Source organism: Arachis ipaensis, chromosome B10, assembly GCF_059453495.1.
Source record: "Arachis ipaensis isolate K30076 ecotype BB chromosome B10, ASM5945349v1, whole genome shotgun sequence".
Classification (NCBI taxonomy): Eukaryota; Viridiplantae; Streptophyta; class Magnoliopsida; order Fabales; family Fabaceae; genus Arachis; species Arachis ipaensis.
This window is the reverse complement of record NC_142435.1, coordinates 142,584,865-142,602,810: the sequence shown is the minus strand read 5'-3', so window position 1 is coordinate 142,602,810 and position 17,946 is coordinate 142,584,865. Positions and strand designations below refer to the sequence as shown.

General features: G+C 31.0%; 2 protein-coding genes across 8 annotated transcripts; both read left to right on the top strand.

Moving 5' to 3' along the window:
* Window positions 1–5,015: 5,015 nt before the first annotated feature.
* Window positions 5,016–9,670, top strand: LOC107623288 (dynamin-related protein 4C). Of its 7 annotated transcripts, XM_088484617.1 has the most exons (11): window positions 5,016–5,424; window positions 5,637–6,329; window positions 6,671–7,153; window positions 7,251–7,298; window positions 7,515–7,662; window positions 7,827–7,965; window positions 8,147–8,224; window positions 8,316–8,381; window positions 8,851–8,939; window positions 9,026–9,095; window positions 9,289–9,670. In XM_088484617.1, exons 1-3 carry the CDS (start codon window positions 5,393–5,395, stop codon window positions 6,762–6,764), a joined length of 819 nt encoding a protein of 272 aa, XP_088340743.1. In that variant the 5' UTR covers window positions 5,016–5,392; the 3' UTR covers window positions 6,765–7,153; window positions 7,251–7,298; window positions 7,515–7,662; window positions 7,827–7,965; window positions 8,147–8,224; window positions 8,316–8,381; window positions 8,851–8,939; window positions 9,026–9,095; window positions 9,289–9,670. The 7 variants fall into 7 exon arrangements, with proteins under 7 accessions (XP_088340743.1, XP_088340747.1, XP_088340730.1 ...); XM_088484621.1 differs by lacking the exon at window positions 9,026–9,095 and having other exon boundaries at window positions 9,281–9,670; XM_088484604.1 differs by lacking the exons at window positions 8,851–8,939; window positions 9,026–9,095 and having other exon boundaries at window positions 9,289–9,363.
* A 3,415-nt stretch (window positions 9,671–13,085) lies between these two features.
* Window positions 13,086–16,679, top strand: LOC107622106 (UDP-glycosyltransferase 83A1-like). The gene is made up of 2 exons (XM_016324022.3): window positions 13,086–13,587; window positions 15,826–16,679. The coding sequence occupies exons 1-2, from the start codon at window positions 13,086–13,088 to the stop codon at window positions 16,677–16,679; spliced, it is 1,356 nt and encodes a 451-aa protein (XP_016179508.2).
* The last annotated feature ends 1,267 nt before the right edge of the window (window positions 16,680–17,946 follow it).

Genomic DNA, 17,946 nt, shown 5'->3' with positions numbered 1-17,946 from the left:
TCGGATCATGCATTGGGTCTTGTAGCATCAATATTAATTTGGGCTTGTAGCAATAATAACTTCAATTTGGCCCAAATAATATCACAATAATTCAGCCATACTTCTTTGAATATTTTTTTGAATCAAAGCTGAATTAGAAATAAAATCACACTTGGGCTTGTAGCAATTATATTTTATTTTTGGCCCAATTATAAAACCTGCAACACAAAATTATTAATTAACATATGTTAGATGAAAATCAAATTAATAATTTTGTGATTAATTATTTTAATAATGTTTAGTCATCACAAATATTAATTTAGAATTTTCCAAACTCATCAAATAAATTACACTTAATCACATTGCTTTTCTTCTAAATAAATTTTTTTATATTTTTATATTAACTTATAACTTTAAGTGTAAAATTATAAAAAAATAAATTTATTTAGAATGAAAGTAATGTAATTAAGTGTAATTTACTTAGATATGATTACAAAATAATTGAATATTATGTAAAGTGAAAAATTGATATTATTGAAGGATAAAACTAAAATTTATTTCTATGTATCGTTTTTGTCCCCAAAGTTTTCATCATATTTAAGTCCCTAACGTTTCAAAATCGTCTCAATTTTGTCTCGCCGTCAATTCTGTTAACGGATCCCTAACGGCAGGACAACATTGAGTCAATTTTGAAATGTTAGGGACTTAAATAGGACGATTGAAACATTAGGGACAACTTTGAGACTTACCCCAAACGTTGGGGACAAAAACAATACTTTACTCAAATAAGAAACCATGAATCGATAATGATTCATGAGTATTGTTTGTTTGAATGGACCTTTGTGCCAAAAGTGCTAATGCAGAAGTGTCCGCCTGACTGATAGCCTAAGGTTGCTAATGCGGGAATGTCCGCATAACTGATAGCATAATGTATGTTGAATGGGCCTCATGCCAAATTGCTAATGCAAAAGTGTCAGCCTGACTGATAGCTTAATATTGCTAATGTAGGAATGTTTGCCTAACTGATAGCTTGTTTCTACCATGATGCCAAGATATCCTAACTTATATACCCATGATGATAATTGTGCCTGACTGACACGGTAAAAAAACCATATTCGGGATTCGTCCCGACTAACGTCGGATTGCGGGTAGACAACTGACGCATGAACTCATGGCCTGCACTAGGTATAGGCATGCATCATAAATTTTTGTGCATTTGATTGTGATTGTTTACTGTTCATTCTTTCTGCTACGTGCTATCTGTTTCTTATTAATTTTCTATTCTCTTATTCTTGTTTGTGTTTTAAAGTTGTATAATTACAGTTTCTCCAAAGCTTAGATTAAGATAATAAATTAGAAACAATAGCCCTAGTGAATAGTATAAGGAGCGGCATTAACCCCAACGGAAGATGCTAAGATAGAGTTATGTCAAAGCCGCGATACGGAAGTAGCCGAGAGACTCAACAAGCGAGTTATTACGATAGAGCTAGAACTCTAGGTTTCACGAGAGAGACGTATTTTCACGGTGTCGCCTTACTGGGAACCATATAGGTTCTCACCCCTTCCTTTTCCTTTTCCCCCCAGATGGAGGATTTCGACTTGACTGCCGCCACTAGAGTTATATTCAGAAGGGTACCGGAGGAGCATGTATTTTCGAACCCTACAGGAGATGCTTGAGACTAGTCCTGAGATGATGCCTGCTGACTTGTGCCCTGATGGTGAAAAGAATGTAGGATATATGATCTTTATTCCTTAGACTTTGCTTTTCCTCACTTTTGTAGCATTTTTTGAGGGGTAGAACTTGATATTTTCTTTTCTTTATTAGTTCGGGTACCAGTTTAGGGGTTTTCTATATGAACCACGTCTTCTGAAAAGTTATGAGTTGAATATAAGTCTATGTGTATATATATAGCTAAGTGTGTCAAGTTTGTATGAACTAACTTAAGACGTATATATGTATGAAAGCTTTTTTGTAATCTTGTTGCTATTTTAATTTTGCTGTTAGTTTGGTGTTTATTTTATATTGTATATCTCTGAAGATATTTATAGTTTTGCTAATAAGTTTGTTAAGAAAGACATATGATAAAAATAAGCTAACATACACGATTTCGTTAATACAAAAGGCTCATATGTAGTAAATATTAGTATAGGACTACTAGAAAATAACATCTGACGACTGGCAGTGCTCCGGACCTGCCAAAAATCGAGTCGTTACACAAACACTAAGAGTCAGCTCCATAGTCAATCAAGAGACGTTAGAAAGTGTATGGAATTATGTTTTTTTACTGTATATGCTTGCCATAGATTATATTTTTCTTATTATTGTTATGTCAAATCCTTATTATGCCAAATTTTTGTTATTTATCTCTCTACCATGTATCCAATGTTTTGTTTTCTCTTTTTTTAATATCTATTTTATGGCATTAATTCTTTCTATTTTATGGGTTCACTTCCCAAACTTTTATCCTACAAATTTATCATTTATATAAGGCTTTTTAACGAAGAGTAGATGCATATTTCTATAATTTTCTTAATTGATATTATTTCTATAATTATTGTTACGGTTCTTCTATATTACCGCATTTCTGTCAACTTCTGCCAACTCTTATTTATAATTGTGTTTAATGGAAGTGTCTTCGTGAATGTGTCTAATAAAAATATATTTTTTATGGCTATGTTTAATAAAAATGTCTTTATAGATATATTTTTTGGATGTGTCTCTTTATATATGTATTTAAAATATATTAATTATTGTTAACAATAAGTTGCATTGGCAGATAATATGTTGGTATCCTATACTTTTCCTTATTGTTATCGTCTTACAAGTCATTTAAGCTAAGAGTACGTGTATTATATGAACTCTATATGGTTGTTTAATAGGTCTCGTTATTATAATATTTTCTAAAAGTACGATAATATATGCATTTTTCCTATATATTTTACATCGATATGTTCATTTCATGCAATTGAACAAAATTGAAATAAAAACAAAACACAAAATGATTTCTATTTTTTCTGTTCTTTTCTATAGTTCTTATGGTGAATTATAAGGTATGAATTTAAATTTGTTTAAATTTTTTAGATATTTTTTTGATTGACTTTTTTTGAGTCACATAAATTTTATTTGCCTTATATAAAGTTTTTTAAGTAGGAGTACAAGTACACAAATTTATCATTCATACAAAGCTTTTTAATTGGAAGTACATACATATTTTTGTCACCTTTTTATTGATATCATTTCTGTAATTATTGTTATCGTCTTACAAACCATGAGTACGTGTAATATATGAACTCTATACGATTGTTTATACGTCTCATTACTATAATATTTTCTAAAGGTATGATACTATATGCTGTCTATGCTAGGTATGCAAAAAAGTCTAGATTTTGGATTTTAAACTAAATCCAATCCGAACCATTTAAAAACAGTTTTAAATAAAAAAATCTAAACTAAATTATATATCTTTTATAATTTGGTTTTCTAATTCAAACCATTTAAACAGATTAAATCTAAATCCAAATCCAAATCCGTATTAAAATTAAAATCTAAAATTGAAAAAACCCCTAATCTTAGACTAATTGGTGAAAAAAATCCTAATCCAAAATTGCTTCATGTTCGTTTTGGCTGTCTTTGTATTCCTCTGAACAACTCTGTTGGTTCTCGCATCCATAGTCTGTTAGAGTAACGATAGCTTCAGTTACGACAATGGCGAGGTGAGTGTGGTCTACAGCGGGTTGACAAAGCTAGAGATTCTTCTTTCCATGCTCAACAACAGAATAATATGAAGAATTCTACTCAGGAGAATAAACAAAAGAGAGTGATGAACAGCCAAGCTTGGAAGGGATTTCGAAGCAGAGAGGTCAAGCTCAACAAAATTCAATGCATGATGTTAATTAGACAATATAGGATGGAAAACATAAGATGAATGAATAACAACAACAAAATCATATAGAAAATCAACACAGTTTCTCATCAAAACAACAATTCCATCATAAACAGCAAACCAGCTTCAAACACTTTCAACAACAATCAAAACCTAACAATCTAAAGAAAATCATCCTAACCTAACCACCTATAATCAACTAACAGCAACTAATCTAACTAAACTAATTAACCAAAATCAACTAATTAACCAAAATTAATCAAACTTAATAAAAATAAAAAAAAATGGACAAAAACCTAAAAGTAGAGAACTAAAACAGGACAAAAAGAAAGGGGATAGAGGTGTTGCAGAGATGATAGATGGAAGACGTTAGAAAGCGTATGGAATTGTGTTTTTTTTACTATATATACTTATTAATCCTTATTATTTATCTCTCTACCATATATCCAATGTTATGTGCTCTCATTTTTTAATTTTTATCCTACAAATTTATCATTCATACAAGATTTTTAATGAGTACATGCATATTTCTATCACTTTTTTAATTGATATCATTCCTATAATTATTGTTATCATCTTACAAGCCATTTAAACTAAGAGTACATATATAATATGAACTCTATGTAGTTGTTTAATATGTCTTATTACTATAATATTTTCTAAAGGTATGATACTATATGATTTCTATCTTTTCTTTTTTAGATGTTGTTTTCTACGGTTCTTATGATGAATTATAAGATATGGATTTAAATTTGTTTAAATTTTACAGTTTTTTTTGTGATAATCGGTCATAAAATGATTTTTTTTATGAATCACTACTAGAAAACTAGTTATTACAGACGGATATCTCCGACGGATTTTATTCCACGGAAATACAGACGAAATTTCAGAGGGATTTTTTTGTCAGAAAACAAAAAAATGAATTAGCATAAATTACTGACGGAAAATAAAATTCATCGATAATTCTGTCGGTAAAATTAATATTTTTTCGTAAGAAATAATTACAGACGGAAAATCCGTCTGTAATTAAATAGACAAAATGCTGCGTTTTATTAAATTATTACAGACGAAAAATTCGTCTGTAATTTATAATTTTCCGTCGATAATTTTTAGTTAAACTTAAGATTTGCTCGAACTCCATTCACACTTTTACAGCACACAAATCATAGAAACCTAGCTAAACCTAGCAATTTAACTTCAGATCGAAGAACTCCCTTCTTCTCTCCGTCAACGGGCTCCTTCTTCTCCATACCTCACCTACTGCTCCACCGCCGGCCACTCTAACCGCCGGAGCTAGCTTCTCCTTCTTCTCCTCTTTTTTAAACAAAGCAAGCTCAAGCTCCACCACTGCCGCACCTCAATCTCCTTTTATCCCCCTCAGTTCTGGCTGGCTTACCTTCACGCAAGCCCTAGCTCCATGGCGACCAAAATCGGTTCCACCGTCAGCCGCGGTTCCACCTCTCTCTTTCCCCCTATTCGAACCGATAGGGTGCGTGAACTAGTGGTTGTTCATCGGAGAGACACTGGCGATGCTCCTATTCTCAAGCATTCTAAATTCAAGGTGATCTTCGTAATGGCATCATTATATTTTTCCCAGACTTCAACTCAAAATTCATATGATTTTTTTTGCTTATCGTAATCGCTGTGCTTTCTCATTGCTTATTGTGATCTATGTGCTTTTTCAGTTTCTTTTTAGGTTTCTAATTCAAACTTTTGATTGAGGACTATGATTGGTTTGAATCTGAATTATAATTGTTTACAATATTTTGTCAGTATTAGTTTGGGAGGGAACTTGACAATGGTGGATCTTCCTGGTATAACTAGGGTTCCTGTTCATGGCCAGCCTGAAAGTATCTATGATCAGATCAAGGATATTATCATGGAGTATATTAGGCCTGAAGAGAGCATTATTCTGAATGTTCTTTCTGTTACCGTTGATTTTACTACTTGTGAATCCATAAGAATGTCTCAATCTCTGGATAAAACTGGTTTGAGAACCTTGGCTGTTGTAACAAAGGCTGATAAGTCTTCTGAAGGCTTGTTGGAGAAGGTAACTGCTGATGATGTTAACATTGGTCTTGGTTATGTCTGTGTCAGGAACAGGATTGGCGATGAATCTTATGAGGAGGCGAGGATTGAAGAAGAGAGGCTTTTTGAGTCTCATCCAATGCTTTCAAAGATTGACAAATCCATTGTTGGTGTTCCTGTTCTGGCACAGAGGCTAGTTCAAGTTCAAGGCATGATCATATCCAAAACTCTGCCCGAAATTGTGAAGAAAATCAATGAGAAGCTGACTTACAATTTATCTGAGTTGGATAAGTTGCCTGTGAATCTAACCTGTGTTGCTGATGCCATGACTGCATTTATGCATATCATTGGTTTATCAAAAGAGTCATTGAGGAAGATTCTTCTGAGAAGGGAGTTTGATGAGTACCCTGATGAAAAGAATATGCACTGCACAGCAAGGTTAGTCGATTTGCTGGATTCATACTCTAATGATCTTCGATGTTTCTCTGAAAAAAAGGCCACATAAGATTTTCTCATGGACGAGATTAGGGAGCTGCAGGAAGCTAAATTGATTGGTTTGCCTAACTTCATGCCTAGAACTGCTTTTCTATCAATACATCAGACCTCACACCTCACACCTCACTCTCACTCTGCACCCACAATGTTAGCATCTGATAATGTTATTAAGTGGAATTCAGCAAGGTTTTACTAGAGTTCATTGTGGTGTGCATCCATTCCTTTGTGTGCATCCATTCCTTGCGTCCATTTCTTGTTAATAGTGTGCATAAATTTGTTTGCAGATTTAGGAACAAAAGACTATATAATTCCTGGAAATGTGTCGAATGTCAAAGTCATACTCAATGGTGGTCAGAGAGTTACTTTTTTGAGGCCTGATGGATATTTCTCATTGTATCCTTTAATTTACATCTTCATTTTAAACTCATTTCAATTTGCATGATAACTGCTATTACAATAATACTTCAGGTCATGTTTAATTTGATCTCTCTTTGCTGTCCTGATATTGCTTTTGCAAAGTTATAGTTAATGATAGTTATACTCAACCAGGATTTGGAAAGAACCCAATTTTGATAGAGAACTGCTTTGATTATTGCCCAACTCATCAGTATTCTTTCACTTCAACATCTCTATGTCCAATCTTTTCCAAGACCAAATTGCTAATCTATGCCTTTGTTGCAGAGAACTACTTTGCTTGGCTTCTCAAAGTCTTGCGCTTCTGTTCTAACATCGACCTTCTTCTATTCTGTTTCCTTCTTGTTCTGACTGTGAGTTTCCTTTGCAACCGTAACTGTAACAGTAATTTTAACTATGTGATGGTTCTTGTGATCCATAACAATAACATATCATTTTTGTTGTCAAAAGGTTATTTTTTCTATTTCTGGAAGCTCCCCATGTCGCCAAAATCCTGAGGTATGTTTCTCTTGTTAAATTTTGAAACGCCAATCATTAATTTACAAATTTCAGTTTTGAGATCATGAGTTGGCGCTTCTCTCTACTTCCTTAGCTTGCTGAATTTTTAGAAACTTAAGATGGATCCCCCTGAAGGGAAGTATAGTTGATAATCAGTGAATTTAACTCTGCTTTAACTCAGCCTCGGTGCATGTGTGTGTACTTTTTTTGTTACAGATGTTTGTATTGTTGGTGTTGCAAGGACTCCAATGGGGGATCTACTTGGCAACCTATCATCTCTATCAGCAACACAACTAGGCTCAATTGTTATCAACTAGGCTCAATTGTTGCAGCTACCATGCTTGCAGTACATTGTAGAAGCAAGGTTTTCTTTTCATTCATGAATTGCCAAAATTATACACTTCTGCTGTGTTCAAATGATTTTTCTTGTGGTATTTCAGTAGATACTTTATCCCACCTAGTTTCACCTACTAAGTTGCTTGCATTTTATGCTGGGTTTTTCTTGTATATATTGCACTTGTAAAACAGGAAGGGGTCTCGATATGGACATGATACGATCATTGATGGTATGATCAAAGATGGCCTTTGGGATGTCTATAATGACTTTGGCATGGGAGTTTGTGCAGAACTATGTGCAGATCAGCATGTCATAACAAGAGATGAGAAGGTTGTGTAATATATTTCATGCTATGCTTATGTATTTCTTTATTATATCGATTTGAGAAGGTTTACCTTCTTGCCAAATGACATTACTCTAATCCCTTGGAATATATTATTTCAACTTATTGAAAACCTTTTGAATCAAGTATTCATCTGGCTATTCTTTTTTTTCTATGTATATCTGTTAGGACTCATATGCCATTCAAAGCTTTGAGAGAGGAATAGCTGCTCAAAATGCTGGTCATTTTTCTTGGGAAATAGTTCCGGTGTGATTATGATTTTTGCCTGCACTGAACTGTTGATAACTTATGCAGTAATATTTATGTAATTCTGATTTAACACTTTGGTCTCTTACAGGTTGAAGTTTCTGGTGGAAGAGGGAAACCCTCTAGAATAGTTGATAAAGATGAAGGATTGGGGAAGGTAAGCAGATCACAGTATGTAATTACATGTGTTAACTTATCTCTATAGGACATAGTGGTAGATATTAGGATTACATTGTAATGCCATGTGTATGCGCATCTATAGTATAATGTACTAACCAGAGTTGCTGATAAAGGAGAGTTTATTAGAATTTAGAGTTTCTTTTACTTTACTATTTTTTCCCCTTTTTTCCCTGCCTCTATTGGTATAACTAGAGAAATTTGTCACCAAATTTACGTCAGTTCGATAAAAAAAAACTTACATATTTATTGGAATGCTTTTGTGTATTTGTTTTTTATTATTTTGTTATTTTGTACAAAATTGGTAATTGCTGGAACTTTATGCAGTTGACATGCTAAATATTCACTGATATAGATTTTGTAGTATTTTATGTACTACATGTAGGATTTTCTTCTTTCTGTGTGTTTCTTACAAGCTTTTACTTATTCTTGATCGATCGCTACCTCAGCTTCCTACAGTCCCAGCAAAAAATTTAGCTGGTTTTTGCTTGCATCTTATCTTGTGAAACTATTGAACTGAATTTCTCCAAGAATCCAGGTGAATGACAAGTTCTATATTTGAATTTGTCTCCATTTCAAGTAACATAGTATTTATTTCAATTTCCTCTCATGTTGCTATAATAGGATTCAACTTTTCATATATATTGCTCTCACGGGGACACAGAAATTGTTGAGTTCTGATCAGTGTATATAGGTAGCTAATTTCAAATCTGCACTGTGATGTCATACAAATCATATAAATCATTGAGAAACTGTGTTGATCTTTTTCTCCACATCTGTTGCAGTGCTCAAATATATTCTTAACAGTGCTAAAATAAAAGCTCAATCATTCATTACTCTTTTTCTTTGTTATTCTTCTTGTAAACTTTTGCATACTAGCTTTACAGGAGTTTGCTGAGAGGAAGGACAATGGGAAGATGGCTGAAGGATTAAGAGGAGAGGAAAAAGCAGGAAATTAGGACTCATAATGCTCAGTTGCATGCTGCAGTATCCGTGGCAGGCATAGCTGCTGCCGTTGCAGCCATTGCAACTTCAATAGAGTGTACATAGTAGCCATAAGAAAGTGTACATAGCTGCCATAAAGTTCTACACTTACCATATGAGTGGTCTCTAGCTTAGCTTGCATTGTTCAAGAAATTTTAGAAAATTCTAAGGATACTACTCTACTAATGTTTGTGAGACATGGATGTAATTTTCACTCCATATGGATGTATAACTGTATATTATTGAATAAGTAGAGTTATATGCAAAGAAATATTATATAGATAATCTATTTTTCATATATCTCAAAGAAGAAAAAAATAATATATAATTTATATGAGTTGAGTTGAGTTTTTTTATATTTATTTTGTATGAAAACAAGTTTATTTTGCAATTAGAAAAATAAAAAAAATTCTATTTTACCTTACAGACGGATTTCCGTATTCGTCTGAAATCAGAACGTTGGATGATTTTCCAAAGTTCAAATTACAGACGAAAAATCTGTCGGAAAATCTGTCTGAAAATTCATCTGTAATTACAGACGGAAAATCCGTCGTAAAATTCGTCTGTAATTATAGACGAAAAATCCGTCGTAAAGTTCGTCGCCTTTGGAAAATGGATAGAAAATTTACAGAGGGAAAATCCGTCGGTAACTGGTAAAAATTCGTCTGTAATTTTCCGACGGAAAAAAATCCGTCGGTAAATAATTTCCGACGGGGCTTTTACAGAGGGACAAAATCCGTCGGTAATTTCGTCGGTAACCAAAAATCCTTCTGTAATAAAGACTAAATCCGTCTGTAAATCTGTCTGTATTAATCTATTTTCTAGTTGTGAATAGGCTCTTTTCTTTTATTTGATAACAATTGAATCCAACATATTATTATAGTATGATGGCGAAGACAATGCGATTTTACGTGCTTTGTCGATTGCATGCCATTTTCACAATCACAATGGAGCAAAAGAGTGGCGATGATGTATGGACCTTGCTTGCTCTGAACGTGCAAAAAGAACTGGTGCAGATGCGCTTGAAAGACGGTATTTTTTTTCATTTCCTACTGATAGTACATGCAATTCTACAAAAATATATCTTAAACTTATCTCAAATTATAACAAAATTTCAAAATTTGAGCTAATTCTTTCTATTTTTGTTTGATAACTTCTATACATGTAAGTTGTGAATTATGTTATTTACTAATTAATTATGGTATTTCATGGTTTAGGTATTCATATCAACAAGGGTTTATTGGCTATTGGGAATGTAATAATTGCATAAGGAGATGAAAGAAAGCCAAAATGAAGTCACTTACCATATCGTGATAGCAAATTAACTCGGCTACTTCACGTTTGTATAACATTATTTTAACTTTTAAGCAATACTTCTAAAGTGCATATGCGATGAATTTATAATATATTATCATGATAAGTAATTGGTTGATAAATATGTAGGATTCTCTTGGGGGGAACAGCAAAATAGTGATGATAGGTAAAGTCTTCATGCTTATTGCTTTATGACTGCAGTTTGAAATTCTTTTCCTTAAGACGTATGAATAATTAACTTGGGCGGAAATGTTGACACCAATGTCAAAGAGACATTGAACACTTTAAAGTATGCAAACCAGGCACGCAATATTTAAAATAAGGCAGTTGTAAGTGATTTAAACTATTGTCTAATATGAATATAGTTTAATTTTTACTTTCATAGGGGTGGTGTTCTATCACATTTCTTATATTTTGGTGTTTTTGAAATTTTCTTGTATTTTTAGGTAAATCGTATCCAGTTAAAATTGAGCAATTGCATGCTAAGGTTGGAGACAGAGAGCGTTAGGGTTGGAATGTCGTTTCAGAAAATGAGAAAGTGAGAGTGAGAGAGTTGGGAAGAAGCGGGGTAAGTTCAGATCGTCTAGGGAGTTTTTTTTATCATTTTTAAATGGTTAAATTATATAATTGGTCCCATATTTTCACTAAAATTATAAATTGGTCTCTATTGAGAATATGTTGAGAATATTCTGTTAAATCAAACATTTTTTGAACGGCGGGGGCTAAATTATAAATTTTAATTATCTTTAGAGACCCAATTATAAACTTTTAAAGTGTAGGAACTAATTTACAATTTTATTGAAAGTATAGGGACCAACTGTGTAATTTAACCATAAATAAATGTATTGATGCCCCCACGATTGATTTTGTGCCTCTGGAGCTTATACTTGTTTTTCAGATTATCGACCTTGTTCTTGTACTGTTGTCATGTAGGACATTTCGTTAATTATTTAACTTTGACCTCAGGGTGAGACTATATTGAAACTAAATGAAACTTTTTTGAATTCAAATAAGACACTTTAAACCTTAAAGATCAAAACAAGATTATGCCAAATATAAGGGACCAATTTAGTATTTTATCCTAAAAAAATTGATTATCTAAAATTATTGTGATAAAATTTAAACATTAAAAGACATAAATAATTAATCACCAATTTAAACATGAGCAAGAATTCTAATTAAAGTGTGACTAATATATTCCCCTGATTTTCAACAGGAGTTTCATCTAATTATTGTTAATTATTTTATTTATATTATATTTAAAATAAAATATAATTGATAAACTTCATAATAAAATTGTTAAGCATAATTAGACATGAAATAGTGAATATGTAGTAAAAATAAGTTAAAAATGATACATCTTATAAACTAATATTCAAAAATGTATATGATGCACAGCAAAAAGAATATAATATAACGTATATAAGAGAGACCGGATATTACTATTTTAAAGAATATTTTATGTTGCAAAAAGAATTATAAGTGGACAAATGAAAAAAATACGAAGTTGTATGGATTTTGAGAGAGAAAATTATAAAGTCATAAAAATAAATTTGTCAACTTATGTATTTTCAAATTACTAATAAGATATAATTTTTTAAAATAAACTTTCTTGAAGAAATTTACTATTTAAAATTAGAGGTGGTAATAAGGTTGGTAGGGACAAATTTTTATTCTATTTGATCTTGTTCTACCTATGGCAGGTTGTCTATCCGATTCACCAAGGATAAAGTAGAGTACGGTGTAAATTTGTTAATAAGGTCAGGTACAAATTTAGAGTATACTATATCTTATCCTATCTGCTCTCTAATATAGTAATATATTATATAATATATATTTAAAAAATTATATGTATAGTAAAAAAAGTGGGTATTGTTTATGAGTTATAGTTCAAATGGTATAATCTCTCCATACTCACTCAAGAGATCGTGGGTTCGAGTCTCTCTACCTTTGGTGAAAAAAAAAAGATGTAGGTATTAAATCTAAAATTATTAATTTGGTAAGTTTATTTGATAAACATAAAAGTACTTTTAATTAAAAAATAAAAAAGCATTTGAAAAATATTTTATTTAATTGGATTGACTGCTATTAATTATATATAAAATGAAAATGAAAATCAGAAATTTAAATGAAAGGATTTTATTTTATGAAAAAAAATTAAAAGAATAAAAGAGAAAGAGGATTAAATGCATAAATGTATAAATGAAGAGAGAGAAAAAAAAAACATGATTAAATACATAAATGCATAAATGAAGAGAGAGACCAAAGATTATTAGTATGAAAAATGATGTATTATCATCATACAAAAATGCATGAATTAGAATACAGTATATATATTAACCCACCCCATGCATCAAAGTTACTATGAACCCAAGAACACATGAAAATGAACACTCCAACTGTTCTGGCTATACCATATCCAGCTCAAGGACATGTTAATCCCTTGATGATATTTTCACAAAAATTAGCTGAGTATGGGTGCAACATCATCTTTGTTAACACTGAATTCATACATGAGAAAGTGGTGAGTTCCATCAATAATAATAATAATAATAATAATAATAATAATAATGGATCATCATCAATAAAATTGGTGGCAATCCCTGATGGCTTGGAACCTGAGGATGATAGAAGCGATTTAGGAGAGTTATGTATGTCTATGTTAAGGACCATGCCCTCTATGTTAGAGAGGCTAATAGAAGATGTTAGGTTGAATGATGGAGTTACAATAAATTGTATTGTTTATGATGGGATTATGGGGTGGGCTTCGGAAGTTGCAAAGAAAATGGGAATCAATGGAGCTCTCTTTTGGCCTGCATCAGCGGCTCTCTTTGCGTTGCAATACAACATTCCCAAGCTTATTCATGATGGAATCATAGATTCTCAAGGTAATATATAATATACTCCTATGTCCTCCCTAGGGCTGGAAGTGAGTCAAGCCAACTCATGAACCAACTTGAGCTCGACTCATTAATAGTTTGATAAGTTGAACTCGTGAGCTGCTGAGTCGAATTTAAGTTTGGAATTGAGCTCATAAATTAAATGAGTCGAACTTGAGCTTGGATAAGCTTAGCTCATTAGCTCATGAGCTAGTTCATTATATATATAATATTAAAAATATAGATTAAATACATATAGGATATGCGTATTAATAATATATATATATATATAAAATAAATAGTAATATATAATTTTATATATATTAATGTTCTTAATTATTTAAAATTTATAGTCATTTTTTATATATAATTTTGGTGTAAGACATAAATAAAAAATTTATAATTGATAAATAGATAATATATAAAATTTATTTTTTTTAATATTTTTTAATATATATAAATTATAATTTATTGATATAAAATTATAGATTATGTTTCTATTATTTAAGCCAGTTTGTGAGCTTTCGTTGAACCGAGCTTGAATTTACGAAATAGGCTCAATTGTTAATGAGTCGAGTCATGAACCAAACTTAATTTTCGTGAGCCGAGCTTGAGCTTGGTCTAACTCGACTCACTTCCAGCCCTAGTGCTCTCCTTTATGTTAGGGAAAGTATATATATTAAAAAAGAATTAGAGTATGTTTTGTCCTCAATATTTATAATTTTTAACAATATTTTTAACGTTTAATTTTATTTTTAATAATTTTTTATTGATATCAAAATTATCCTCTGAAATATGTAGAATAATTTTGATACAAATTGAAAATGTTAAAAATAAGATTAAATAAATAAAAATTATTAGAACAAAATTAAATAAAATTAAATATTATAGGTATTTTTGTAAAAAATTACATATATTAAAGACAAAAAAAAATTATTATATAAAAAATATCTTAAATGAGATTTAATTAAAATTTTAATTTATGTAAATTGTTGCAACGAGTTATGGTTTTCAACTAAGGGAACACTCAGATAAAGCGATTAAAATGTCTTTTTTTAAAGATATTTTTTAGTAATTAAAATTTAATATATATAATTAATTAAACTGTGTTATTTTTGTTAAAATTAGATTAGATAAATTAATTTTAGCCAAAAAATCGATGAAGTACATTTTGAACCAATCTAAATTAATATTTTTTTAATAAAAAAATGACTATAATATTCTTATTATAAAAATAACTAAAATAATTTTATTATTATTATTATTATATAAATTTTGAGAATTGAAAATCCTAACCTTCTCTTATCTCTGTGTCATCATAGAGTTATGATTTAAGATTTTTAAAATTAATATATATATATATATATATATATATATATATATAAATAATATGAATATTTTAATTATTTTTTATAATAAAGTTATTGTAATCATTTTTTTATAAAAAAGAATATTAATTTAGTCAATTCAAAGTTTGGTTTACCAATTTTTCGACTAAATCAATTTGTCTGATCTAATTTTAACAAAAATAATATAATTTAATTAATTATATATATTAAATTTTAATTACTAAAAATTATCTTTAAAAAAAAGACGTTTTAAATATCTTTATCTAAGTGGCTCCCTTAAACTAAATAATACTAAGCTGCGATGCTTTAGCTTATAACAAAGAGTGTATAAGTTATGGGAAGCCACCATAATTTAACGTGTCAAAGACAATTTATAAATAATTCTTTATTTTGTCAGTGACTTATAATTTAAATGAGTTTGAGTTTTATTCTTAACTAAAAAAAATACCCCTGTATTTTTATGAAGTTTAAAAGTTTTTGTTGTATTCATTACATCTTGTATCTAGTATATAACAAGTACATCAATAATGTTTTTAAAATTTATTTTTGAGATTAATTATTTTACAAAGAGTCAATATTTTATAACATGTTTCACCATGGCCAACTTGATTATTTTATGGTGAATTCTATAGAGTCTTTGTTATAGTGTCTAAATTGCCTAACTTCTCTTTTAAAGTAAAAAATAAAATGTTTAAAATAAAAAATAAATCATGTAAAATTTATTAAATATTATTTATTTACTTTTTTTAGTAACTTAGCTATAAAGTTTTATAAAGTGATAGGTACCATAGCATTATCTTAATTTATTTACTTGTACAACATTCTTTATGAAACTCCGTTCATTAACGAACCACGCATAATTAACTTTCATGTTTTATTTTATCTGGAAATTCATCAGGGTTTCCAACCGCAAAAAGGAGTTTTCAGATATCACCTAGTATTCGTGAAATGGACACAGGATTAATTTGGTGGACAAATTTCCCAGACTTAGAAACCCAGAGGAAGACGTTTCAATATTTGTTGAGCATCACAAAAACTCAATACTCCACAGATTGGTGCTTTTGCAACACCACAAATGAACTTGAACATGCAGCATTGTCTTGTTTCCCAAAGCTACTCCCCATTGGGCCATTATTGAAAAGTAATAACAATGAAGATAGCACTACATCATTCTTGGAAGAAGATCTTTCTTGTATGAGTTGGCTTGATAAACACTCAACTGCCTCTGTTGTTTATGTTGCCTTTGGAAGCACCACTCGTTTCAATGAAAAACAATTTGTAGAACTTGCTCTTGGTCTTGACCTCACAAACAAACCCTTTCTTTTGGTTATGCGTCAAGATTTCAAATATGAGTTCAAGGCTGGGAGTCGAGGTAAGATGGTTAGATGGGTGCCTCAACAAAAAGTACTAAGCCACCCTGCTATTGCTTGTTTTGTTAGTCATTGCGGTTGGAATTCTACTATTGAAGCTTTGTCTAATGGGGTGCCATTCCTGTGTTGGCCATATTTTTTGGATCAGTTTCATAACAAATTATACATTTGTGATGACTTGAAAGTTGGGTTGGGATTTGAGGGTGATGAAAATGGACTGATTTCACATGGAGAGATAAAACTCAAAGTAGAGCAACTTCTTGGTGATGAGAATATAAAATCAAGGTCTCTTGAGTTAAAGGAGAAGTTGAAGAGCAACAATGAAGAAGGAGGTGCATCTAGAGAGAACTTAAGAAAATTTGTTACATGCTTGAAAAAGTAAGAACAAATTGTGCATCCTAATAATTTGTTTCAACCTTTCATGGATTATGTGCATTTGAATCATTTGTATTAACCTTTTTACAGGTTACATACAATTTAATTAGTACTGAAATGTAACCTTTGTTCAAAAGTTATATTTGAATAATATTAGTTGCAAATTATTTTATTTAATCCTAAGCATTACATCACAAATTCACTCACACTACACACTCACACACCCAACACTTAAAGAGTTTCTATCCACTACTTAATTTTCACCAAATTTCGAATCTAGATGCAGCGTATATCAACAGACACATGATTTGCCACTTGAACTAAAGTCTCATATGCGCATCTATATTCCTTTAAGTTATGAGCATAGCCTAAAGATAGACACTTATAGGATTTGTAATCAAGTTTTGAAGTATTATATGGTGTCAAATAAGGATTGTAAGCACTACCAAATATCCTCAAGAAGCAATAATAAAAATGCTTTTGTGACAATGATTAGATAGGCGATCTTGTCTTACCTCATCAAAGCCCGTAGGTGGGGTTTTGTGTTTTGGCCGAACAATTTTTTCCTTTTCAATCAATTAAGTAGATCTATCAGATTTTACTACCTATAAATCTAACACTATAATTTATCTATAAACTTAAAGGAATAGACTAATACTTTTATTTTCTTCAAAAGATTGCAAGTCTTCTGTAAAATTTTTGAAAAACCTATTTTATAGAAATTTTCTTTTCAACTATTAGTAGAGATCGAAAATAAAATTTTTTATTTGATATTGTTCCTGGGTTTCCGAGGTATAGCCTGTTATGTTAGTGTTTGAACTTGCTTTCCTTGGAAGTGAGAGGAAGGAATATCGTTGTAAGGACGGCGGCGTTGGCCACCTGCAAAAGGGATTCCAACGCTCAAGTTAGTAAGAGTGTGAGTAATAGAGATGATATTCAGAATAAATAACGTACCTCAATAATGTCAGGAGTGGATATATTTATAGAATTGCTTTGCTACGGGCCTAATTATGTGATAACTGCTCTTTAGTGAGCTTCTTTAGAGAGATTTGCGGAGAGATTACTGTGCTCATTTGGGTTGGCACGTAGTTACTTGATTTTATGGGATAAGTCCGTTAGGAGAGCAAAATACGTACTCTCCACGTACTCCTGATATAGCACGTGTGTATTTAGTTTTAACTAAATTCCGATTTATAGTTTTACCTGAGCCGAAGTATAGCCAACGGACGGAACATAGCCCCCAAGCTTGACCTGTGAAAATTTTCAATTAAACA

What these genes read in the sequence shown, in the direction of transcription:
- LOC107623288 (XM_088484623.1), top strand. Translation starts at nt 5,393, where the DNA reads ATGCTCCTATTCTCAAGCATTCTAAATTCAAG. An exon ending in TCAAGCATTCTAAATTCAAG is followed by an intron (nt 5,425 to 5,636) that starts GTGATCTTCGTA and finishes ATATTTTGTCAG; the next exon opens with TATTAGTTTGGGAGGGAACT. An exon ending in AATATGCACTGCACAGCAAG is followed by an intron (nt 6,330 to 6,670) that starts GTTAGTCGATTT and finishes ATTTGTTTGCAG; the next exon opens with ATTTAGGAACAAAAGACTAT.
- LOC107622106 (XM_016324022.3), top strand. Translation starts at nt 13,086, where the DNA reads ATGAACACTCCAACTGTTCTGGCTATACCATATCCAGCTCAAGGACAT. An exon ending in TGGAATCATAGATTCTCAAG is followed by an intron (nt 13,588 to 15,825) that starts GTAATATATAAT and finishes GAAATTCATCAG; the next exon opens with GGTTTCCAACCGCAAAAAGG.